The sequence below is a fragment of the Letharia lupina genome, assembly GCF_014066315.1.
Source record: "Letharia lupina isolate WasteWater1 chromosome Unknown contig_4, whole genome shotgun sequence".
Lineage (NCBI taxonomy): Eukaryota > Fungi > Ascomycota > Lecanoromycetes > Lecanorales > Parmeliaceae > Letharia > Letharia lupina.
This window is the reverse complement of record NW_023502973.1, coordinates 2,625,660-2,652,778: the sequence shown is the minus strand read 5'-3', so window position 1 is coordinate 2,652,778 and position 27,119 is coordinate 2,625,660. Positions and strand designations below refer to the sequence as shown.

At 34.0% G+C, this 27,119-nt stretch overlaps 5 protein-coding genes and 1 non-coding gene across 6 annotated transcripts; 1 reads left to right on the top strand and 5 right to left on the bottom strand.

Moving 5' to 3' along the window:
• Window positions 1-9,351: 9,351 nt before the first annotated feature.
• HO133_008264 (uncharacterized protein) lies at window positions 9,352-10,729 on the bottom strand (the record flags this gene model as incomplete). Its single annotated transcript, XM_037299131.1, has 6 exons — window positions 9,352-9,677; window positions 9,743-9,807; window positions 9,859-10,232; window positions 10,289-10,350; window positions 10,411-10,447; window positions 10,538-10,729. 6 exons carry the CDS (start codon window positions 10,727-10,729, stop codon window positions 9,352-9,354), a joined length of 1,056 nt encoding a protein of 351 aa, XP_037156467.1.
• Window positions 10,730-12,239: 1,510 nt separating this feature from the next.
• On the bottom strand, window positions 12,240-13,943 carry HO133_008263 (uncharacterized protein; the record flags this gene model as incomplete). Its single annotated transcript, XM_037299130.1, has 5 exons — window positions 12,240-13,025; window positions 13,097-13,243; window positions 13,292-13,559; window positions 13,621-13,776; window positions 13,828-13,943. 5 exons carry the CDS (start codon window positions 13,941-13,943, stop codon window positions 12,240-12,242), a joined length of 1,473 nt encoding a protein of 490 aa, XP_037156466.1.
• Window positions 13,944-14,551: 608 nt separating this feature from the next.
• Window positions 14,552-16,676, bottom strand: HO133_008262 (uncharacterized protein; the record flags this gene model as incomplete). Its single annotated transcript, XM_037299129.1, has 11 exons — window positions 14,552-14,660; window positions 14,717-14,941; window positions 14,999-15,114; window positions 15,177-15,381; window positions 15,451-15,575; window positions 15,633-15,738; window positions 15,791-15,977; window positions 16,049-16,127; window positions 16,192-16,330; window positions 16,394-16,451; window positions 16,499-16,676. The coding sequence occupies 11 exons, from the start codon at window positions 16,674-16,676 to the stop codon at window positions 14,552-14,554; spliced, it is 1,527 nt and encodes a 508-aa protein (XP_037156465.1).
• Window positions 16,677-17,577: 901 nt separating this feature from the next.
• Window positions 17,578-18,834, top strand: HO133_008261 (uncharacterized protein; the record flags this gene model as incomplete). The annotated part of the gene is made up of 3 exons (XM_037299128.1): window positions 17,578-18,021; window positions 18,084-18,625; window positions 18,690-18,834. The coding sequence occupies 3 exons, from the start codon at window positions 17,578-17,580 to the stop codon at window positions 18,832-18,834; spliced, it is 1,131 nt and encodes a 376-aa protein (XP_037156464.1).
• Window positions 18,835-20,560: 1,726 nt separating this feature from the next.
• On the bottom strand, window positions 20,561-20,770 carry HO133_008260 (uncharacterized protein; the record flags this gene model as incomplete). The annotated part of the gene is made up of 1 exon (XM_037299127.1): window positions 20,561-20,770. The coding sequence occupies one exon, from the start codon at window positions 20,768-20,770 to the stop codon at window positions 20,561-20,563; it is 210 nt and encodes a 69-aa protein (XP_037156463.1).
• Window positions 20,771-24,586: 3,816 nt separating this feature from the next.
• On the bottom strand, window positions 24,587-24,658 carry HO133_008259. Its single transcript has one exon. It is a non-coding gene; the product is annotated as a tRNA-Met (tRNA).
• Between the last annotated feature and the right edge of the window lie 2,461 nt (window positions 24,659-27,119).

Genomic DNA, 27,119 nt, shown 5'->3' with positions numbered 1-27,119 from the left:
AAAGAGTTTATAATTATATAATAAATAATTTATACTCGCGTTATAGATAATTAAAATAATATTAATATTAACTCTCTTAATAAAAGTATTTTAATTAATTTCGAAATTATATTAATATATATTACTTTTATATATAATAATTTTTTATAATATATATATAATTTTTAATTTTTAACTCTAAAAAATTGAAAATATTCTTTTTTATCTCGAATTAACTTAATTCTAATATCTTTTATAAAGATAACTATATATTATTTATTTAATATTCTTTTATTATTAAATTTATCTAAATTTATATTATATTCTTAGAGTTATAAGTTTCTAAATCGATATTATAAATATTAATTTTAAATTAATTAGAAATATTTAATATCTAATATCGAGTAATTAATTAATATTTTAATTTTAATAATTATATAATTAGATATAATATTTTTAAAACTTTTATATTATTAAATTTGTTTAAATTTCTATTATATTATAGATTATTTAAATAATAAAATTATAAATAATCGCGACTTAATATTTTAGAGTATAATTAAGTTATAAAATTTTAATCTATTATATAATACTAAGTAAGTAAATTTAACTTCGATTTTCGAAATTTTAATTTTTATATAAAATATTAATTAAGTAATTTTATTATATTTTTTAGATTTTAAGAGACGTTAATAATTTACTATTAATAAAAATATCTCGCTTAATTTTTATATTATTTATAACTTCTTAAATATTAATAGTAAAAATATAAACTTATATATTATTATTAATCGTTTTTAACGTAGAATTTAATAAAAGAATAAAAAAAAGAAATTTTGAAATATTAAAAAAATGTTCTTAGAGTAACTCGAACTTCGAATCTTTTAATAAGAAAAAGAAAAAAATATTCTCTATCTTAATATAGTTTTTAATCTAAGTTAAAGACTATATAAAGATAGAGAATTCTTAATATTCGCTATTAAAGTATATAATAAAATAAAAATATTTAATATAAACGCTAACTCGAAGTAAGATAATAACTATTATCTTAATAAATTATAGTTAAAATATTAAATAAATCTTAAAACTTTAATTTCTATATATAATGCTAACTAAGTACTACTAGCATTTTTTTAAAATTTTTTAAATATATTATATATTTATTACTAGATAAATCGATAAGCTAAGAGTTCTCTTAGCGTTCTTTAACTCGAAATATATATAAAAAGATTTTATATTCTAAATAATAACTCTATTAATAAATCTTTTTAAAAAATATACGTTAAAATTCTAAAATTATATAGTTTTTTTTAAATATTTTTTTTATATTTTTTTTTTAAATAAAAGAATTAAGTAATTAAATATTTAATTTTATATTAGAAATCTTAATAATAAATAGATTAGTTTTAATTAGATTTTCGAAATTTTTAAATTTATAAGTAATACTAATTAAGTAAATATATTATTTTTTTATAAAATAAAATAAAATTATATATTAACTACGAGAAATAAGATAATTATATAAAGTTCTCTTAGCGTCGACGAGTTAAGAAAACGCCTTTATATATAGACTTTAATATTTTTTTAAAAAATAATTTTAAGATAAAATCTTCTTAGATCTAGTATACTATATAGTCTTAGCTAAAAGCTATTTAAATTTAGAAAAAATAAGAAAATTTATTAGAAAAAAAAGTATATTTTATTTAAATATAAGAATTATAATAAAATACGTCTTCGCGCTAAGAGCTATTCTAATAAAATACGATCGTATTTTATTACTCTTTAATTAATAATTTTTTTATTTTAATATCGTTAAATAGCTCTTAATTAGAGCTATAAATTATTATATTTAAATATTTTTATTTATTATAAATTCGTTATTAGCGTTAAGATTTTAGATAGAGATATTAAAATACTCGCTTATTTTTTATATTATCTATAACTTTTCAAATATTAATAGTAAAAATATAAACTTAAATATTATTATTAATCTTTTTTTCATAGATTTCAGCGATATAATAAAAAAAAGATATTTTAAGAATTTAAAAAAGTAACGAGAGTATAACTCGAACTTCCGACTTTATTTAAAAAAATATTAAAAAAAATTTCTTACTTACGATATTACTATGGGTTAAGATAACTATATCATAAGTAAGAAATAAAATAATTTTATCTATTATATTATATAAAGAAAATAAATTATTTAATATATTAAAAATTTCTTTAATATAAGATAATAAGTATTATTTTAATAGATTATAACTCTAATATTACGCGATTTTTAAAATTTAAATTTTATTAAAAATAACTAACTAAGTATAACTATTATTTTTTTTAAATTTCTTAAATATATTTTATATATAGAGCGAAATAAATTTCTAAGCTAAAAGTTTCTCTTAGCGCGAAAGATAATCGATACGTATATAGAAATTTATTATTTTAAATAATAAATATAGAAGTAAATCTATTTAAAAAATATGCGTTAAAACTCTAAGATTCTTAAGTTTTTTTCTATATTTTTTTCAAATTTTTTATTTTAAATAATAAAAAAAATTAATTAAATATTTAATTTTATTTAAGATATCTTAATTCTAAATATATTAATTCTAAAGTATCTTATAAAATTTTAACTTTTATATATAATGCTAATTAAGTAATATTATTATTTTTTTTAATTTTTAAATTATATTAATTATTCGTTATAAGAAATAAAATTATAATATAAAGTTCTCTTAATATCGCCGAGTTAGAAAAACGACTTTATATATAGACTTTAATATTTTTTTAAAAAATAACTATAAGATTAAATCTCGCGATATAAGGCGTAATATATAGCCCTAGCTTAGAGCTATTCGAATCTAAAAAAATTAAGAAATTCTATTAGAAAAAAAAGCGTATTTTATTTAAATATAAAAGTTATAATAAAATGCGTCTCCGCGCTAAGAGCTATTTTAATGGAATGCGATCGTATTTTATTATACTCTATCTAATAGCTTAATAATAAAAGAGCTATTTCGCTTTCTATATATAGAATAAGATTTATAAAAATATAGTAATATAATATAGCTAAGTATATTACTTTATTTATTTTTTTAAAAATAAAGTAAAATATTTAATTTAAATTTTTATATATATGATTAACAAAATTAACTCTTAATTAATTAAAATTTAATTAAAATATATTATTTTAGAAAGTTAATTATTAAGTTTTAAGAAATCTTTATTTATAAAATTTTAATATATATAAAAAATTATAATATTTAATAATATTTTATAATTAGATTTATAAATATAAAAGCGCTAGCTTTTCTAATAATTAAGATTAAAAAATAAATTAAAATAAATTAAAATCTAATTTTATTATAATTAAAAGAGAAAAAAATTATTATAATTAAAAAAGATAAAAAATTATAAAATTATAATAAAAGAGAGTTTAAAAAAAAAAAATTATAATTATATTATATATAATTTTAATATAAAAAATCTTATATTTTAATTAGCTCGCTTAAATAAAATTAATTATTATTATTTTTATTACTTATTCTTTTCTTTATAATAGATTTATTATAATAAATTTATTATAATAAATCTATTATAATAGATTTATTATATATCTCTACTTATAAAATTAATATTAAAATTCGCTTAACTTTTATTATATTATATATTATTTAATATCGATAATATTATAAAACGCTTTTTATTATAAAATATTATAAAATATATAAAAATATACTTTTTATATTAATAAATTTAAATTAATAAAATTAACTCTTTTATATATATTTAAATTATTAAAATAAAAAATAAAATTATTTAATAAATAATAAAAGCTTTAATATATATTTAAAGTTTTTTTATTAAAATTCTATTAATAATAATAGATTAATTTTTTCTTTTTTTTTAATAACTTCTCTTTCTCTTTCTTTATTAACTTCTCTTTCTTTCTTTTATTCTACTTTCTTAAAAATAAAGCTTTCTTTATCTTAATTATTAAATATTAAAATTAAATTATAACTCTTTACTTTTAACTCTATAAATACTCTTTTTTTAACTTTATTTACTTTTTTAAAAATAGAGATAAATAATTTATTCGCTAGCGATAAAGTAATTAATTTATATAAAAAATATATATTATTAATAAATAATAAATAAAATAAAAGATAGCGAATATTACTTTTATATTAAAAAAATAATTAATAATAAAAAATTATATATAATAATTTACTATTTTATATATAAGAAGTTTAAATATTTTTTTTATATTAAAAGATATTTAAATATAAAAGTTAATATCTTTTATTTATTTTATTATTTAATATATATTAAAATAAAGAAGCTATAGATTTAAAAGAAATTAAAAAAATTAATATTTTTAAATAAATAATAATATTATTATTAAGAGTTTTAGATATTAAAAAATAAATTAAAAAATAAATAAGAGAAGAAATAAGAGATTTAGAATCTTAATAAAATTTAAAAATAAAATAAAATTATAAATTTAGATTATTAAGATAAAGAAGAAAATTATCTAGCGAATAATAAAAGCTTTAATATATATTTAAAATCTTTTTATTAAAATTTTATTAATAATAATAAATTAATTTTCTTTCTCTTTAATAACTCTTCTCTCTTTTTCTTTATTAATTTCTCTTTTTTATTTTTATCTTATTCTTTTAAAAGCGAAGCTTTCTTTATTCTAATTATTAAATATTAAAATTAAATTATAATTTCTTATATTAAACTCTTTAAATACTCTTTTTTTAACTTTATTTATTCTTTTAAAAATAAAAATAAATAATTTACTCGTTAATAATAAAATAATTAATTTATATAAAAGATATATATTATTAATAAATAATAAATAAAATAAAAAATAAAAAATATTATTTCTATATTAAAAAGATAATTAATAATAAAAAATTATATATAATAATTTACTATTTTATTTATAAAAAGTTTAAATATTTTTTTTATATTAAAAAATATTTAAATATAAGAGTTAATATCTCTTATTTATTTTATTATATAATATATATTAAAATAAAAAAGTTATAGATTTAAAAAAATAAATTATCTTCGCTTCGCTCTTTACTTTACTCTCTATAAATTTAATTATTTATTTATTTATATATATTATTATAGCGATACTTTATTTATTTATTTACTTATATATATTATTATAATAATTTTTATAAATTTAATTATTTAAAAAATAAAAGAAAATTATAATATTTAATTAAAGTAATAAATTAATTAATAAGACTATAATATTTTTCTTAATATATTATATTATTAATTTAATAAATATTATAATAATTATTTTAAAAATTATATATTATAAAAGTATTTCTATATAATATTACGCGTTTATTAAAATATATAATATTTTTAAATATTAATATTATTATTATAATTAAATTAATTAAATTTTTTAATAAAATAAAATTAAAAATTTACTTTTTAATTAAATAAAAATTTATTTAATTATTTATTTAATTTTTATTAAAAATTTTAAAAAAAATTATATTATATAATTACATATTTTTATTAAAAATTATATATATATAGAATATAAATATTATATATTAAATAATATATTAAAAAATTAAGTCTTAATAGAATTTTCTATTTAAATTTATTTTAAAATTAATAAAATTAAATTAAGATTATATATAAAAGATTATAATATTTAATAATATTATATATTAAATTAATATAATATTAAGATTTAATATATATAATTAATAAATATAAAAGAAAATATATTATAATTTATATAAAGAAGAATAGATTTTAATATTAATAATATAAAGTTTTAATATATATAAATAAATATATAATATTAAATTTTAATATATATAAATAAATATATAATATTAAATTTTAATATATATAAATAAATATATAATATTAAATTTTAATATATATAAATAAATATATAACGCTAAATTTTAATATATATAAATAAAAATATTATATTAAAATAATCTTATTTTTTTTAGTAAAAATAAATCTCGAATTTAAGTTTAAAGATTTTTAAATTTATATTTTATCTATTATTAAGTATTTATATTAATAATTATATTATATAAAATATTTAAATAATATAAAATAATTTAAATAATAGAAATTAAGTTAGATTTTAGAAATTTTATAAAGAAAATTTAAATTATAATTAGATTTATAAATATAGAATAAAGATTTATAAATTAAATTTATAAAGTTAAATTTTTCTAAATTAAATCGAATTTTAACTCTAGCTTTAAATTAAATCGAACTCTAATTACTTATTATATATTTTTAATTTATATATAAATATATATATATAAAAAGAGATACGCTAAGATTTAATTAGAAAGATATATTAAATATAAAAAATTAATTTATAATAATTATTTATAAAAAATAGAGAAAGACTATATTCTTATAATAAGAAGTATTAAAATATCGAAAAGAAATAGAGATAATATATTAATTAATAATATAAATTTCATATTATCTTCTATCATAATAAAATCTTTTAAATAATAAAATAACTATTAAAGTAAGATATCGAATAATTTTAATTTATCTAAATATATATTATTTAATATTTCTTTTATAAAGACTTAATTAGTTATAATTATTATAATAAATTCTTCTCTTATAACGTTATTATAATAATATATTATATTAATATAATAAAGATAATAAATTAAATTATAATAGCGTTCTTCGCTTATTAAGTAATAATTTAATATAAAATTATAAAGAGTATATAATATAAAATTTTAAAGAGTTAAGTTATATTCTTAATAATAATAATCTTATTATCGCTTAATTTCTCTATAATATTCTTTATATTTATCTATTATAATTTCTTCTCTTACTCTATAATATAGTAGAAATAATAAATTAAATTATAATAGTATTCTTCGCTTATTAAGTAATAATTTAATATAAAATTATAGAGAGTATATAATATAAAATCTTAAAGAGCTAAGTCGTATTCTTAATAATAATAATTTTATTATTACTTAATTTCTTTATAATATTCTTTATATTTATCTATTATAATTTCTTTTTTTATTTTATAATATAATAAGAATAATAAATTAAGTTATAATAATATTCTTCGCTTATTAAATAATAATTTAATATAAAATCGTAGAGAGTATATAACGTAGAATCTTAAAGAGCTAAGTCGTATTCTTAATAATAGTAATTTTATTATTACTTAATTTCTTTATAGTATTCTTCGTAGTATTCTTTACATTTATCTATTATAGTTTCTTCTCTTACTTCTTCTCTTATAAAGTATTAAATTAAGTAATTAATTAAGTAGCTAATTAAGTAAATAACTAATCTAATAAAGTAGATAGTATTAATTAAGCGATTAATTAAGTATCGCTAACTTAGAAGAAGTATATAAAGAAAGACGATAACAAAATTATAGCTATTATATAATAATAAATAATAATAGTTATAATAAAAAAATAAAATAGCTATTAAAATATTAGATATATAATATATAAAATAAACGAATTAATTCTTTAAAATCTCTTCGAGACTAGATTCTAAATATAGTATAAAATTAGATAACTAAAGAATATAATAATTAAAATACGCGAGAGTTATATTTCGATAGTAGTTATAATAGTAATAATTATAATAGTAATAGTTATAATAGTAATAGTTATAATAGTAATAGCTATAATAGTAATAGCTATAATAGTAATAGTTATAGTAGTAATAGCTATAGTAGTAATAGTTATTATATCGAATTTATCGAATAAGAGTAGTCGTTAATTAGAATAATAACTAGAATAGCTACTTATACTTCTAAATATAGAAATCTTAATCGAAATATCTTATATATATATTATTTTATAGTATAATACTATAAATATATTATATCGTAATATATTTTATTAAGATCTCGAACTTATATTAGAAAAATAATATAATATTTAACTCTACTTATATTATATTCGAATACGATATAATATTTTATAGAATATATTATATCTTTCTAACTAGTAAATATAATATTTTAAAAAGAAACTTATTTAATATTAATTTAAGAATTAAAGACTATAACTCGATTTAGCTTAAGAATACTCGAATTAATAAGAGCGTATTATTCTATAATTTCTTCTTCGCTTAGAAATATAATATATTAAATAATTATTTTATAATAAAATATATTTATAATTATTATTTCTTCGTTTCTTTATTAAATCTCTTTAAAATTAAAGTCTTACGATATTATAATATTAGATATTAAGATTATTATATAAGATATATCGTAATTTCTATCTTATATAATATTCTAGAGTATTAAGAAAAAAGTTTAAAAGTCTATTTAAAAGTAAATTAATAGAGATCTAGTAAATTTTAAATATATAGATATAGATATTAGCTATAAATTAGAATAAATTATATATTAATAATATAAACTCTCTTATAATTATAAGAAATTAAATATTAAGTTATTATTATTTTATCATTTTTAGAATTATTAAAGATTTTAATAAATTTAAATTTACTTATAATAAGATATAGCGTAATCTATAATTAATTACTAGTTAGAAAATTTATAATATTTTTAATAGATATTCTATTATATTATATAGTTTAAATAAAATATCGAATATTATTTAAATATATATATCGCTAAAATAAAAATAGATTATATTTAAATCTAGAATAGAGATATTTACTATATTAAATCTATAGATAATAACTATAATATCGTAAATTAGCTATTATAATAGACTATAATAATAAGCTATTTAAAAGAGTAATAGTAATAGTTATAATAGTAATAGCTATCTATATCGAATTCATCGAATTTAAGAGTATATAAATAGAGATAATATATAAATAGAGATGAAAACGAGTATTCTATTATATATACTAATGCTACGTATATCTCTTTTATTTCAAATAAGATATATATACTTAGTATCTACTCACCCCTATCGAACTTTTTTTCACCTCTGCCGAGCTGTGAGCCTCGGATTTCTTTTACCTCGGACGAGGTGCATATACTTAGCATCTACTCACCCCTGCCGAACTTTTTTTCACCCCTGCCGAGCTGTAAGCCCAGCTGTAAGCGCCTCTGTAATTACAGGGTAATCGGGGTAACGGAGTATACTCCGGAACCCCGCTCCGAGGCTGGGGTTGGGATTGGGGTAGGGTTTCGAGGGACACGCTGCCCCCGCCCTGAAACCCCGTCAGGTACCCCACCCCGTTGCGCAGCGTCTCCGAGGACAAGTTGAGCATGGTCATCGATTACGAACTCCACATTCTCGCGATCGGGCTCAATAACGGCCGTATTCGAGACCCAGAGCGCTCGTAGATATCTAGCAAATAGGCTTGCCAAAATCAAACCTCTTCGTCTGACGGACCCCTTCTTTCAATGCACACAGTAGCTCGCTCCGCGCCTTTCGTTTCTTCTGACCAATCTTCCATCTTCAACGCGTCCTTATGGGCATAGCCCGAACCACTTCTGAATCCCGCTCGACGTTCATCGGGGATTAAAGCCGGGTAGCTCGCCGAGCCCCAACTTTTGGGATCTGCTCCACCCGGGGGAGTGTTGCGGCGGTGCACGCTTCGCCAATTGAAGAGAGCTGGGAAAGTTGGCAAGCATGCTGAGAGAATCGCAAGGTTAACTTCGACCACACCCCAGACGGCTGCGTCGACGTCGGACCCTAAGGAGTTGTGAGCGCTTGCCATGCGACAATTCCGGCTACCAGAGGAGTAGGGCGGATCTTACAGGGTGCATCTGACAATGAGAGCTGCGCCATTTTGGGGATGCGGTACAGACTGACGGCACACGTACTTTGCATACTTCAGCCTTTCATTAGGTCCAAAACGGGTCGGAGGACTTACAGGGCCCCAAGGGAAAAGACGCCGATTAGCTGCATTTTTCGCGATTTATCGGTATGTAATCGCCATATTAGTGGCATGGGTAGGCAGAGAGCGACCATGTCGGTTATGGTATTACATGTGCCCAATACGATATACGCCACGTTTAACCGGAGGCACTGCCCCTTGACAGACAGATCCCAAGCCGCGCGAATCGGATGGCATTGAAAGATGGTCAGTAGAGTGATGGTCAACCAGCAGCTTATGACGAAGCAACCGACACTCCAGAGGATGATTTTGAGTTGAGGGAGTGGGAAAAGCCGGCGGTAAAGCAGCAAGATCGAGAGCTTGATGGTTGTGATGGCGGCGTTGTAGAATATCTCCGTGGTAATTACCCACTGTTTCAACTGTGAGTGGAAACGAGCATGTAAGAAGACCATCAGCATCTACATACCTTAGCAAATGTTTCCGGGTTCTTGAGAAGAATGGCATGCTTTCCGCCGCCATAATGAACACCTGATTGCGGAGGCCGGTCAGCGAGTTTTTGCTTTATTGTCTGTTGAGAAGGCGACATACACATCCAGCCTCCCGTCACCTCTCCAATGGCAAAAATCTAGAAAAAGCGAAAGCTTGTTAGCTATCTAGGCCCAGCAATTTTGAAGTTGGAAAACTACGAAGTCTCGAAGACGGGAAACGGGCTTACCAGTGCTGCAAAACACACAAAATCATCCGCCAGAATTGCCGCTTTACACAGTCGCCGAGATGCAAGTCTTAGAGCCACCGCAATAATAGCAATGATGATACATATGATATGTGATATGACAATGTTCTTCGACCGATCATCCTGGATGTGTGAGCGCTGATATTGAATCTCTGCTGCATCTGGTGTCGCCATCTGGTAAATTTCTGGGAGTGTTGCTAGGGTAGATCTATTTGGCAGATTCTCTGTCAGATTTGCTCAGCTGTGAGAATTTGGATGGAGGTTACGGGAAACAACATTCAGATCAGAGAGTCGGCATTTTTGTGCTGTGTGTCAAGAATTTGTCTACAGTCGAGTAGGGTCCAAGGTTGAAAATCGAACCATCAACCAGAGGAAAAAGGGTATGTATGTACAAAATATACTTCCAACAAATTTATGTTTTTATAGGTTGCTTGACCTGCCCTAAGTTTTCAGCCCCACCAACAGTACAACATAGCGAGCCGTGCCTCATGCACGGAACTCACCGCTACGCCGTCGATAAGGCTTTCCGCGCTGTGCCGCAAATTCAGATATCTGAGTTTCCTAACATCTTGTCAATTTCCCATTATCCAGTCTCCAGATCACGTTTTGTGTCAAGGTCGGACAAAGCTCATCTTTCAAGTCACGAATCCAGCGTTGCTATTCATCCCAGGCCGTCGCATGGGTTTAAAGGTCACATACTCTACGGAAATAGCTTCGACCTTTGAGCTTCGAAGGAACTGAATCCTTCGATGTTGCTTGCGAACAGTAATCAGGCGCTAAAGAAGACTAATGCGCTTTCTGCATGCTAGGATGGCACACTGTTGGCGAGGAAGGACCTAGGTAAGTTGCGTGGCACGATTAGTAAGGTAGTCATTGGCTTGAAAACGTACTTAAAATAGGGTTTGGCTATTTACAGCCCCCAACCCCCGCTTGTGGAGAAAGCTTCGTGCCAAAAGCTGGAGCTCTCGCTTAATAGGAGCATGATGAACATGACTTTTGAGAAGAATTCATCCCGGATTTGAAAAGGTTTTCTGCTGGCTTGTGTGAGTCTAGATTCTAAGGTTGCTCTAGGCTCGTGGGCTGAGTCGTCAATTGACACCAAGGATTCAGGTAGTTACAACGAGCGGAGACCTGACCGCCACTCCTTCACTCTTCGAAATTGGGCTCCGGCGTTGATGCAACGTACACCAGTGCGGCGTTTGCGGCTGATTTCGACACTGAGGTGTTGATCAATAGTAACATTGAATGAAGTGTGAAACGGCAGGAGTGTAGCGTTTGGAAGCTGCATAAGCTGCATTGTGAGTCCTAAAAGAGTAGTGACCTGCTCGGTTGAATCAGATTTGAGTGCTGCGCAAGAAGATATTTCTGGATTCTGTGCTTACTCGGTAGGGGGGATCTATTCGCGAATCCGGTTACCGTGGGTAGCGACGACTAGTACACAGGCAGACTAGTAGCTTACCTAAGGTCATCAACCTAGGGGTGGCTACATGATGAAAATCTAGTGGTCAGTAGATGGTACATAGACATCGATATGGATTTGATGGTTCGCACATGGTAGATATATTTCTTGATCAACTAGGACTTTATCGGGAAACGGTGCATTGAAAGATTCCAGGAAATGGTGTCCTGTCATATTGCAACTACCCGACCTCTCTGCAAGCTTCCCACAAAGGCTTATCGAGCGTCAAGCGAAGGTATTGACATCACGGGCTTTGTCTTCCATTATTTGCCGCACCCTCGCTAACCGATCAACGTTGGCGACATGCCAAGCCTTCGTGTGCCCCTCCACCGGCTGAGCTCCTACCCTCGCACCGTCTCTGTTCATCCAGTTCACAAGCTCGTTCACGTACTCCAGCTCTCGGTCTTTCAGCGAATGGAACATCCTCCCGGTCCCTTTCTGCTGCAATCGCTGCTGATACTCTCTGCTCATTTCTTCGGTGGTGGGCAGGAGAGCCTTTCCCGTTAGGACGGCAGCGACTGCCATGGCTTGGAACTCAAAAAGCGAAAAGTTGGCGGTGAAAAAGGGGATGCCGATGAAGATGAGGCTTGGGTCGGGTATGTAAAAGATGTCCTTGTGTAGATTATGGACTTGTGTTCCGTCGGTAACAAGTACTGTGTTGTTCGCTTCGGAAACTGGGGTGTTGTCGCTATGATACTGCTGCAGGAAGGGGAGCGACATGTGGTATCCCGTACAGATTACAACATGATGGATACCGGTGAGTTCTCGACCATCTTTAAGAACTACTCGCCCGGGAATTGGTTCCAGAACATCACTCAGCTGCGTATTCTCTGGTGGTTGACATTCGAAAGCGTGAATCTCTCCCGCGATACGTGTGGCCCTAGGCGGGAGAAGAGTTGTAGGGAGATCGAAGACCCCGCCCCTGGAAACTTGGTATATTTTCTTTGCTTCTGTACCTATCTCACGAGCAATATCGGTAGACGAGACGCCCGCGCCGATTAGAAGAACGTTCTGCCAGCCAGTTTGGATCAGTGTATTTCTAAAATAGGTCTAGCAGCCCGGAGACTTTCAGGCATACACACCTGATCTCTGAAATTCCTGGGGTGCCTGTAGCTCTTGGAATGCTGCACACGGCTGGGCCATCTCTTCTTCCATGCCGCAAGGCCGGATATATCTGGAATGCGACAAGCATGGTAATGGCCGGACGCAATGATGACGGCATCGAAAGTCTGGAGTATCCTTAGCTTTCGGTACTCTAAAGGCAGCTGAAATCCTACCCAGTCACGTTCAACCCGGTGAAAGGCTCCTTGATCCCTGGTCAAAGTCGACGTTTGCATTTTCCAGTCTTGACCACTCTTGAAGACCTTCTCTACCCGAGTATTATATTTTGTCTTGAGATGAACTCCAGTCTTGTAAGATGTGTCTTGAATGTACTCGTTCAGCACCCGATGATTAACAAAGTCCGCTGTACCTGGTGGCCACGAATTAATTTTCAGCTTCATCAATCTGGTCGAAACGTTATTGGTCAATCCCTCATAGCACGGCCTGTACGCTTCTCATATGATCAGCCCCGTACCCGTTGCAGATACTCATGTGAGCGCTTGACCCTGGTGGAGCGTGCTTCACGTCCCCGCAAGCAGCAGACAGGCACGGCTGATGGTTTTCGCCATTTACGCTTTCCCCGTCGCCATAGTGAAAGTCGGCTTCAGAAGGTCTGATTGATGGGTAAGTCGGCTCTGGTGGAAGCCGCTCATCGTAGAGCCTTGAAGCACTTCTGTCAGACTATGAACCCGTTCTAGCAGACATTCCTTACCATACACCCCCTGCCTCGCCGGATCTTTCGAAAACCGTGACAAGTACGCCGGCTGCCTTGAGATGATGTCCGGCAACAACACCACTGATGCCTGCGCCGACTATACCCACTCTCATGGCCTGTCTAGAGGAAAAACCCTGTTCATCGTTGCAAGTGTCTTCTCAATGTTTTGCTACGTCGAGATAAGCAACAATACAAGTTCAATTATACAGTTCGATCTTATTGGTTAGATTAGCGACTTCCCTCATGCATGTACGCAAGCACGCAATCAAGCACGCAATCAAGCACGCAATGGGGGCACCAGAACACGTAGTGGAAAGGATTCGCTAGCACTAATTTTGATGGCAACTGTTGGATGTGGAGGTGGGGATGATGTGGGGGTTGACCATGCCGGACAGCCTTGGTGCTGGTGAAGATCAGAGATTGCTTCTACTTTCAGCCATAGCCGCTTATGCTACTCATGATTTCCTGTAAAGTACTTGCGGAGAATGTGCAGTGAAGACCATTCTAATGCGCTTTCAATCTAGATTTTCTTTTGTGGTTTGATGCCTGATTCACATGGAGCTTAGCTAACTGTAGAGCTTGACCCCAAGAGAAGAGGCTACTTCCAGTTCCGAGGCATACTTGGGTATCAATCTTCAGTAGTTAAGGGGCGCACATGCAATCCCCCATGTGCCAAGTTAGATGAATTCCTACGCTGGGTGGTCCTTTTTCTTGCAGCGACTTATTCTTTAGCAGCCATCTGCACATTCTCAGACGTTACGTCTTCGCCAGACGACCTCACGGTCTCGCCATCCACTTGGTGGTCTCGTGCCTGCACGTTGTAGCTTTGCCTAACGTGAACGATTGATTAGCATTGTCTCTCCAAATTTCAGAGCTTTCGACCGACCTTCGTATCTGATTCTTGTGCAGTGCTTTCGTGATAAACCCAGTTACTATCAAGGATGCGGAAAGGACAGTAACGGTGATGAACCCCTTTCGATACTGCGGTGCATCAATTTGCTGCCACACAAGCAGTGGAAGCCACGCTTGGAGAACATAAGCCATTTCGTTCATACTGGCCACGACGATGGCTCGCTCTTCGTTGTCATCAGCACAAATCTCATGGGCCCAACTGAGCGAAGCCATTAGCATCAGCATCAAAAAATTCCGTACGAAAAGCGTCACGTACGCCATGCAGAGACCGGATAAGCCAAAGCCTGCCCCTGACAGAATGTAGCATGTCCATCGCCAACCCTCTGGAATAGCCCAGATTGCGAGAGATATGTAGCAGATGATGTTGACGGCCTGAGATATGTGGTTAGTCTTCGGGCAACGACTTGGACAGACGAGTCGAGCGGAAAACATACTCCTCCAAATACAATAGGCGGTAGCCTATCTCCACTAAGTATGGAATCTGAGGTCCAAGCGTACAAAAGTGTCGTGATGATTTGGACAGCATACGTCGTCGTTGGGTAGTCGTTTATCTGAGCAATGGAATATTTGGGGTGCTTTGAATCCTTGAGAAATTGGGCAAACACAGGCACAGCGCCTGCACCACCATTATTGAAAAAGCTGAGGCTGTCAGGTTCTATTCTTCTATTGTCTTCGGAGGTCGAGAAGTCGGAGGAAACCAATGCTTACACGTAAAGCGCCGTGAGTGCGTATATATGCCAGGATGTCAATATCTTCCGTATCTTCGCCTTGGTGTACGGTGCTCGCGGCTTACGACCTTCGAGCTGCATTCTCTTCTTGGCAAATGCTCGATCCTAGGCCACGGACTTCAGTCTCAATCGTGGCTTATACTGTCGAAAGGCTCCACGTACATTTTTACTCAAGTAGAAAGCGCGAGAGGTCTCGGGCACGTCTGGGATGAAGAGGTACCCGGCCAAGGCAATTGGTAGGGAGATGATTCCATCAACCATGAATAGCCTGTATCGGTGTCACTCAGTCAGAAGTCCACTATCCGGAGAGAAATACGGACCACTGCCATCCAGCGAAGCCGCCTCTTCCTCCCAAATGGTATACAGCCGCCATCAAGTAGCCAGAGCACATGGTGGCAATCGCACTGCTGACATGGAAAATGCAAGACCGTTTCGCCAGCTCGTCTTTCCTATACCATGAACCAATGACATACTGCATGCCAGGATAGAAGGAACTTTCGGCAAGCCCTGAGAACCGAGTGTCAGCGTGAAGAAGATGAGCGAGCTCAATCAAGCGTGCAAGAAACACAGTAATTTACCAACGAAGAATCGAACAGCGTAGATTTGACGTGCATTCGTGCAACGGCACAAACAGAACGTAAGCACGGTCCAGGCGATCTGTTGGGGGGTAGTCAGTCATCTTAGTATTACAGCAATTTCCTACCAGAGCTGGGGGACGAACCTCCATTGAGGGGATCCATATAGATGGACGAATTCGCGTCAAAAGTATGTTACTGGGTATCTGCCCGATCACATAACCAGCGGTCCAACACGATTGCATATAGTTCAACTCGTTGCCATACAACCCCAGCTGCTCTTTCCTTCACGCACCAACAGTGTTAGCAGGCACGACGTGGGTTTTACCTCTCTTCTAAGATACTTACATTCCGGACACGAAAGCATTATTGATATTAGCCTGGTCCAGATACTTAATGAAATAGCCTGTGGTTGTCAGCTTTGACGCACATGGAGGGCGGTAGACGACGCACCCAAGGAGGCAAAAGTGAGTAAGGCGAAGTCAAGCTTGAAGAGGAAAGTGCGTTCCTCTGGTGATTTGTCAAGTGTATCCCATAGATAGCTCTGCCATTTTCGCTGAACATTTTCTTGAATTATCAAATCTGCCTTGTCGCAAGGCTCTCGCCGGTCTTGATCTTCATTAAGATGCATCCTAGTGGAAATGATGGCTGAGAGGCGGAAAATTGATCGCAATCTGATACCAGAGAGCTCAAGAACCAAACGAAAGAGACTGAGAGAAAGGAGACTGAGTGGCCGTATTCATTCCTCCGTTTCAAGGTCGCCCAGGAAATCTCAACAGTCTAATCATGCATGGCGGAACTTGGCTTTTAATTGCGTGCTAAACAGTTCCCAACATCTTCGCTGTTATGAGGAACGCGGCCACCAGCGGAAGACAACAGGATAGTTCGACAGAGAGCGCATTCTCGTGGATGCACACGCCTCTAGTCTTTAAGCGTCCATTTGCCAGTTGTATTGATGGAACATGGCCAACGTTACCCGAGCTCTAGGCTTAGAGGCCAAAAGATACAAAACCGTGCCGCAAGAACCACGAGCAAATGCGTATCGAAGCCGATGCGGCAAGGCTTTCGGTTGGTATCTCATGACGCCTTAAGCTCCAGGATGGCGACAATGCGCAAGCAGCAACGCAAGCGAGAGATAACGGCGTGGGATTTTTCGCAGCGCATGATGTTTCCTCATGGGCACAATGTTGTTGGTCGAAGTCTTGCATACGGCAAATGTGATGGCCGTGGGAGGATGCAAATTCTGCATTAGCGGACAATGAGCGGGGTAGAGTAAGTATTGCGTGACAGCTGCATGGTTGATGAGTTGTGAAGTCAGACACACAATAGCATTAGTCGAAGATTGACAGAATTGCGTGATCTACCCCGCTCAACATTGATTTACAATCAAGGCCCAGAAGACCGCTTTGCAAAAAGTGCAGTAGATGTTCCAGAGGCAAGGGTCTACTCAAGAAAGGAGGATATGAATGCGAGGAAATGCCAATCGAAATCATTTTGGTCTCGAACTTCATAAAAACCTTGACGCATAAAACATGGCACCGACTGCAATTGACCCAGTAATACTCGACGTCGTCCAGCCAAAGAAGGATACGCTGAACCTACCTACCGAATCGCGCAAGCGGCTCGAAAAAGCCGGAATAGATTTATCCAGCGGGTATCCCTATCGCCCTGCGAAGCCTTTGTACCTACAAGATGTCCAAAAGATCCGCGATTACCACCGCGAGCATGTCGACCCTGGCGCAAGAGCCGATCCCGCAAAGCGTGCTTTATTCTCTGCCGCCGAGAAGGTCGTCGACTTGACTGCGCATATTGGAACTGAGATAGTAGGGTTACAATTGAAGGATCTGACCGACCAACAGAAAGACGAGCTAGGTCTGCTTATCGCCGAAAGGAGCGTCGTCTTCTTCCGGGACCAGGATATATCGCCGCAGCAGCAGAGGTCTCTGGGCGAATGGTATGGAGAGGTTGAAGTGCATGTAAGCCCCCCCCCCGCCGCCAACTATCTGTCACGAAGATCTTGAGACTGACCATTTTCCAGCCTCAAGTACCCCAGGTGCCAGGTGTCGCTGGCGTAACAGTAATCTGGCCGGAGCTGCAAGCAACAGAAGCCAAAGCCAACTTCCGCAATCCAGGGGGCGCTTCCCGCTGGCATTCGGACCTAGTACACGAACGCCAGCCGGCAGGGGTAACCCATCTTCACAACGACACCGTTCCTACAGTGGGAGGGGACACTCTCTGGGCCAGTGGTTACTCAGCTTACGAAAAGCTCTCGCCCAACTTTCGCAAGATCATCGACGGCAAGAAGGCTGTCTACCGTTCTGCTCATGCCTACCTTGACCGAGATGATCCCACGGCCGGGCCCAAGTACGTGGAGCGTGTCCATCCACTGGTGAGGGTCCATCCTGCGACTGGGTGGAAGGCGCTCTGGGTAAATCGAGCGATGACCGTCAGGATTGTGGGCTTAGACAAGGCCGAGAGCGATCTCATCCTCGGGTATCTGTATGATGTCTATGAGAAGAACGTCGACATACAGGTTCGATTCAAATGGACGCCGCGTACGAGTGCGTTGTGGGACAATAGGTCGGTCTGACCTTCGTGGAGTAGATTCAATGCTAGATCTGGACGATGCTAACGGTCTTTGCAGAATTACCATTCACAACGCGAGCTGGGATTACGAAGGTAGCCAACCTAGACACGGCACAAGGGTCACAGCTCTAGCTGAAGCTCCTTACTTTCAAGAGGACGCATCAAGTAGAAGGGAAGCGTTAGGTCTTGCCGTCGATGAGTAGCTTTCACGTCTGGGGGAAAAGTCTATCAATATTGACCCAGTCTCGGCTTTGAGCGGCAGGAAAACAAAGTAAGTATTGCTGTAGCCTGAGCTTGACTCTCATTGAAGAGCAAGCCCGCACATGCAGCAACCTATGGCGCCAAATAATGTCAATAGATGAAGGAAAGCATCGATGAAATTTAATTGAAACATAAGTACTAGTTTGCGGCTGATGATGTCATTTTTCAGCTAGTACGAGTAGATGTTTGATCTACAAGTAGACTAGCCCGAACCGCTAACGGCGAGACATGGCGCTCACGCATCATAAGACCGAATCACACACACAGACCCTTTTTACCCAAGCAGAGGTTATCATTATTGCAACAATAGCAACATAAATACCCGTATCTCGTTACCTGTCTAGTGCCTGAACTCGTTGAAAGCCTAATTAATTCCAAAGTCAGCAGCCTCTTGGGGAATCGCAGCTTACTTTGGCATTATATCTGACTGCAGTTTCCTTTTCTATAGCGAGTCAAGCTTTCTCAAACCATGTATCGAGCCTGCAAAAGTTCCTTTCGTTGTGAGAAAAAACCCCAGATAGCTGTATCCTGCCAGTATCGAGTGCCTCTCGAATCCTCTATGCTTCTTCGTAGCTTATGGTGCCTGACACTAAAGAATGACATTGACACCCATTACAAGAGACTGGTGAACTACCGTGAAGATCTAGTCATCAAATATTCATAGAACGCTACGTGGTAGGAAACTCAGGCTTTTCGAACATTCGAGCTTAAGGACAGACCTCGCTTTCTCGACATCCATCGGTTGAGCTGGAATCCTTAAGGCACCCATTGTCTCAAACACCACACGTCATTGTGCATGATGTCGCAGAATTAGGGAAGTACTGAAATAAGCCCGCAATCCTTTTTTTTGGTATTGGTGAATGATCACGTCCGCGCGTATGAGACCTAGGATTGATAGGCCATGCGGAGATGTCCATTGCACGAAGCAGCATAGCAAGTCAAATTGCGCCAAAGGGCACCTTGACTTGAGAACCGACTGTCCTGAGGGCGCAAACAGTCTCTAGACCGTCGATGTTTCTCATTATCTGGCTATGAATCTCGTCAGATGGATCATGGAATCTATCTCTCCTGAGTTGCAGGATGCCGCTAGGGTAATCCACCTTCTGCAGATTCAACTGCAATATTCGGCTTAGCTTCTCGTTTTGATGAGAAAGACATACTAGTATCAACGTAGCATTGGTTTTTGGCAGGGTGAGTGAGTGAGGACCGTTGTTTTAGTAAGTAATTGCGCGCTTGCGGCTGGCAGGGCCGCAAACTTACCGGATCTCTGGTGAGCTGCGTGCTGTATTTCCACTGCTGCTCCACGGGACTTTTCCTGTAGGCACGTTGGCGATACCTTGGGCCACTGGTCAGTGGCTGGATGAAGATCATGAGCCCAATACCCGCCCCGACACATTCGTATGTCACAAGGATCACTGCTGTCCAGGGACAGAGAATGCTCAGTGCTTGCGTTAATTGTTATACTGTTGATTATAATATTATACATATTAGCTGAACGCCAACAAAGTATCTAGCTACGGGAGAATCCATAGTACTATCCGCTGCCCAAGCCAAGTATTACCAACGTCATACGAAGCAAACTCGATGAGCACGAGAACCAACGCTTTGAACCCAAATTAGAAGCATGACTCGCGCAAATCTATCCAAAGCAATTGGCATAATGGGAGCCTAGGCCTTCCTCCCCATGCCCCTGATCCAATTGAGGCTTCCCCTCTTGCTCTCACCGCCCTTGCTGCTGACGGGTGCGCGGACGTCGGAGTGGTTGTTCGATGTGGAAGGTGAGGATTCCATAATAGGGTGGTTGTGGTGGAATGCTTGGGTGCCGCGCTTGCTGGAGCGGGGAGAGCAGAGGTATTCGAAAATGAGAGCGTCGGACATTGTTGCTGTTGACGGCGGGTGAGAGATCTGTTTGGTGTTCGGATATGTGTTCTGGCGGTTGGGTGGTTGATGTCTTTGAGGGAGGTTGTCTGGGAGATTTTTTCTCTGATGATTCAGGTAGATGTGTGATGCTGTAAGTTATGAATGTGTGGATGGAGTCTTGATTGGATAATGCCAACCGGAAAGCAGAAACCCTGTTCCTTTATATATTCCATCTTTGAGACTGTGCGGATTTTATCGCACATGAGAACTCGCTTCAACGTGAAGATTTCGTTGCCGTTACCTGATGCGTCATTTAAAAGTCTTCGGGGTTATTTGCCAGCCCGCTGGCCGACTGTAGCCGTCGTTAGCCGTGATTCGGGAGATCGTTTGGCCGATACTCACGGCCAATGAAACCAATCGGATGTTAGATAAATTCGACATACTAAACGCCTCCCGGGAAGTACACAAGCCCGAAAGCCTCACTCGCATTTTCACATCCGATTTCCCATGAGACGTACAATCCCTTCTTCTTAGAGGTACAGCCCCATGTTTGTTAGGTGTTGGCTGGGGTTACACTAACAGCTCCTTTCCATCAGACGTACAGCCCCTATGATAAGGCTAGTCCCCTTTCAGTCAGTCAGGTTACTCAAACTGACCTCGCAATTAGGGCTTTAACCATCAATCGAATGACGTTCGTGATCTAAAATCCCTCAAGTTCACAGTCGCCCTCATCCCTCAGAGGGTGAAAATCACAAGATTCTTAGAGTTACACCCATTCTTTCTTCACCCTGAAATCCACTGGTATATCTTATTTCCTGGTTCAGCAAGAGGTGATCTGGATAGAAACTTTCAAATACATCAGAAGCGGTAGCGTTAGAAGACCTTCTTTATGACAAGCTACATCCGGGCGAGGCAACCACCAACATCATGGCTTCATATTTCAAAGAAAAGAACGAGGCGAGGGATTAGGTGACAATCAGATAGAGATTCTCGTAAAGAGGTGACTCTGGTATTACATGATATTCTCCGTCAAACTGGAAGAAATTTTATGCGGCCAGGACAGCTTTTTGAAAGGCTCAAAGCCCGCGGATCGGAGTCGAGCAGGTGATGCGCGTTAGTTTCTCCTCGAAGTGCTGTTCATCGTGGAGAGCATGAGCTCTGGATCCGTTTCTAAAACCCTTGCAGCTCTACTGTAGACCGACCTCATTCGCAAGACTGCATTGTCCCGGAGCTCTTGCTGGGACACAAAGTGTCTCTATCCATAAATACCGAAGACCATTGTACGTAGGATGTTGAGGAACTTTCGTCACATCTTAGGGCTTGGCGCTCCGCCAGACCCTATCGACACTTGATTCATCCCAGTCGGTTGGCTGCTGAGTGGCAGGAAGGGCGGAGACAAGACGCGCCATCTTCCTGATTGGAAAGCTTGCTTTCTCATTACTCAAGACTGAAATCATAAAATATTCGACAACCATAAATTTAAAGTTGACCAATCAGATCTTCAGATTCCGTGATTTTAAAGCTAAAACTTATCTTATTTCTTTATTTCTAAACTAAAAGCGGGTATACACAAGTACGTTTAAAAGAGAAAGCTGAAAAAGAACTTCAAAATCCTTAAATCTACCTTTTTTAATTCCTTTTCTTTTAGGGATGTGATACACGTATACCCCCTTTTTATACATGTACACCCCCTTTTGATACATGTACACCCCCCCAAATCCGATTAGCTTCCGCGCGGCCGCTAGCCGTATAAGATATAAACCTCGCATATAGCCGGCTATACGAGGCGGATAGCAAGACGGGGCTATAAGAGGTAAGACTACACGAGGCGGGCAGCGAGGTAATCGATAGCGAGGTAAACGTAATACGCCAGCCTATATGCAGGGTAATGAGACTATGTCTTTTCAGTTGCAGAGAGGCTAGGTGGCTAATAGATAGTGGATATTCGAGTATAATAGGCGTATTTCTAGTAGCAATGAGAGAGGGTAGTCAGTTAATCAGCTATCGCCATAGAAGGATAATCTAAAGACCTCACCATTCGACGATTTGAAATCGTCTGATCTTTTAGACTTTATCAGAAGAGATCTGGGAAGGCTTGCCTTACTACCACTAAGAGTCTCAACAAAATTCCCTAGAAAGCTATGTGCGAGGTTTATATCTTATGCGGCTAGCGGCCGCGCGGAAGCTAATCGGATTTTGGGGGGTATACATATATTAAAAGAGGGTATATATATATAAAAAGGAGGTATACGTATATTACTTCCCTTCTTTTATTAAAAATATAATAATAAATTAAGTATATAGAGTTATAGAATTATTTATACGATTTCAAATAATATAGCGTAGACTAAATTTGATAAATTATTAATTAAGATATATTAAAAACTAGTAAATTATCGAGCTTACGAGAAGAGTCTCTTCGATAAAAGCTCTCGAAGAGTCTTCGAAGAGCTTTCGAAGAATTAAGGGGGTTTTAAAGAGTCTCTCTTTAAGTATATTAAATAAATTATAATATCTCTCTCTATTCTTAATAAAATATAATAGCTCTCTCGATTCTTAGAGTTAGATCTCTTAAAAAAATTTAAATTCTTTAAAGCTCTTTAAGGGCTTTTTAAGAGTTTCTATCGAGAGACTATTAAAGTAAACTCGAAATTAATTAAATATTATTAAAATAATTAAATTTCGAGTTTACTTTAATAGTCTTTTGATAGAAACTCTCGAAAAGCTCTTAAAGAGCTCTCGAAGGGTTCGAGGGGTTTTAGAGGATCTCTCTGAGAATCAAAAATAGTTAAAATCTAGTACTTGGCAAGCTTTTCACTACTGGGAAGGACACGCCCCAGCATATATTTTGACATAGGGGCAGTCTTATTACTGCGCGGATATCTGAGACCTTTTAACCATCTAACATTGATTAGAAGCGAGGCTTAAGACTACTTAAAAAGCTAAAAAGAGTTCTCAGATTCTTACACATGTGAGATAGCAGTATACTACATATTCTTTCCGAATGAAACAACACTCAATGCTGGCCCAGAGCCACCATTCTCAAGATACAGTATGAGAAAGACTATTTATAGCCCGAGCTAGTTTCTCAAAGTCGAGTCTAATGAACTTGCACTTACATCACGAATTCATATACTTTATTTAATATATTCCATCATCCATAGAGCGAATTACATTTTCATACCTCAAACTATAAAATTCTTACAAATTCATATCTTATCTTATATTTTCATATCTTAATAAAGTATAAATTTATAAGATATCATTAATAGGGATATGATTTTTTAAGATATTATTTATAGAGGTATAATTTTATAAGTTATCATCTATTCGATAACCGTCTAGATCGAGATAATAAATTAATCGAGAATTCTCCGTATATCAATAACGCGTCTCTTTTCTATTCTTCTTAATAACTTTATTATACTACGTTTACTATAACTGAAATTACTACTCTATCTATTTCTAATAAGATTAAAATAACTTAGATTTTAAAGCGTTAGAAAAGAGAAGTTTAAGATAAGATAAGAAAGGATAAGCTTAAGAAATATAATAAGCTTCTCGAAGATATATTTGAATTATTAGAGTATTAATTAATAAAAATTCTATATCGTAAATGTCACGGAAAAGCGTGCCTTATCGCTAACCGTTGCGCCAAAGCGCCAAAAGAGCGTGGACCCCTGCCTGAACAGCAAGAATCCTCTAAAGCACACTATATCCGTAACAATTGCACACTTCGAAAAATGGCGCATGTCCCCATGCGCTGGCCTACACGCATAGGTATCGTATATAGGAACCCCCCGGGTGTGACCCCGTAAGCTACTTGTGGCCTGGTGCTCCGCAGGGGATTCGAACACTCCTCCTCCAGGTTATGAGCCTGGCGTGCTGCCAATACACTATGCGGGCCAAGTAACCTATTCAGACTGTCCGGGTCACACCCGGAATCGAACCGGTGTTGCTACCAGTTGCTACCACGGAATCGAACCGGTGTTGCTATCAGGCCCATGCTCGAGGAATTCACTAACCTTATTATATTAAAGTTAGCTATCGGGAAGATAACTATAGATCTCGCTTTGAAAACGCGATTGCCTAATGGAATTACTATCTACGGGAAATAGAAATATATCGATATAATGCGGAGTATCTTAGAAGAAAACCCCCGCATCTGGGAAGACTCTGGCGATACTATTAATCTTCCTGAAGCGAAGTGGCTGTAGGTGCTAATTATTATGGACTAGTAATCTTTCTCGGCGAAGTTAGAAAATAAGATCTATCCCTTAACTTTAAAAGATTATAAGCTTGTCGACGAAAAGTTCGATAAGATATATACGTAAGGTAAGATAAGCTAGTCTAAGAAGCTAACTTCTTTCACTTTCTCTATTTTCGTAATCTATAAGATAGTCTATATTGGGTTTAAGAAAATACCTAAGCGAAAGAAAAGGATCGTTATTAATATTAGAGGCCTTAATAAGATTACGATTTCTAATAATTATTCTCTTTCTCTATAGAATAATATAGTTATAGTAATTTAAGAATATACTTTTATTAGTATAGTTAATTATAGTAAATAGTTTTATCTTTTCTTAGTAAAAAAAGATTACCGGCAACGATTTACTATAATATCTTATTAAGAATTAGAGCACTTTAATGTAATAGTAATAAGTTTTAAGAACTTAGTGCTTTACGTTTAGAGGAAAATAGATAACTTTCTTCGTTTATATCGTTACTTTATTAGATGCTATATAGATAATATTATTATCTTTTCTCGAAGCGTAAAAGATTATTTCGAGTACTTAAGAACGATCTTTCGCCTCTTCGCGAAACTTAAAATCACTCTTAAGTTTAAAAAATCCTATCTTAAATATCTATTAGTTACACTTCTAAAATAGAAGATAGATAGATTCAATCTTACTACTATTAAGAAAAGAATTATAGCAATTAAGGAAATATAGTTCCTCGTTATCTTAAAGACACTCGAAACCTATATAAAAATAGCGAACTAGCTACGAAGAAACGTCAAATACTTTATTTAGATTTCTAAGTCACTATAACGCTTAAAGATAAAACTCTTAAAGCGATCTCTAGCCTCGGGTAATCGTCTTTATAGAAATTTCTCGAAGACTATAAAGATTACCTCTATCGAAGAAGAAGTAGAAGCTTTTTATATTCTATAGCAAGTATTAATTATAGAAACTTATCTATATTATTATAACGCCAGTTATTAACTTTACGTTAACCTCGATGAATCTAAGAAATACGATTTTAAAATTATAGTGTATTATATAGTGAACGATTCTTAAGAAAGTTCTTTTCCTAAGACGAATATTTAACTTATTATATTTCTATTTAAGCTCTTAAACGTCGTAGAGTTATATTATTAGTCGATAGAACTAAAAGTAATTATCTTAATTTAGATCTTAAAGAAGATTCTTTATATACTAAGCTAAAGAATAAGAAAGAAGATTATCGTTTTTACTAATCACTTTGCTATTATCGATATTACTTATTAGATTATACTTTCTTCTTTATTCTCTAATCGAATAAATTTATAGCTTATATATACTTTATAATACGCCTCTTAGTTTAATCTAGATATTTAATAAAGACTCGATAAGTAAAATATAGTCTTCGACGCTTTATTTAGATTGCTTCGTAAGTAGAAAGAAAAATTCGACGCCTAAGATCTAGGAATTCTTGATGAGGTTCTCGTATACAACTTAACACTCGTGGAAATATCTAAGAAATTCCGTATTAAACTTATACTTGACTATTAAGAGAATAAGAAATGGTTGAAGATTCTCGATGCTCTCGTCGCTCGAAAGGTATAGCTTCTCGAGAAATAAGAACCTATAGAATGCGTTAAACTCTCGAATATACAATTTCTACTTCGAGACGAAATTATCTACTATCAAGATGAGTTTAACGAGCGAGAATAACTTTATATTTTAAAGAAGGCGGAGTAGAAGATTTTCGAGCTTGCTTATAATAATTATAGTTATGTCAGTTTCTATAGATTATATAAGAGGATTATAGAGACCTATTATATGAGGCATTTAACTCGATACTTAAAGCGCTATATCGTTTATTGCCCGAAGTATTAGCTGAATTAGACTATAAGATACGTCTCATATAGAAGTCTTAAACCCATTATAACTCCTCCTTTAATTTTTCACACGATTACTATCGATTTTATTCTAGCACTGCTATTTCTAGAAAATAGATTTAACGTAATAATAACTATTACTAACAAGTTTTTTAAAAGAAATATATCTATATCGGGGAAAGATATATAAAATACTATCGAATAGGCGGAAGCCTTACTTCTTACTCTCGCTAACTAAGAAATTTTTAAAGCTATTATTTTAGA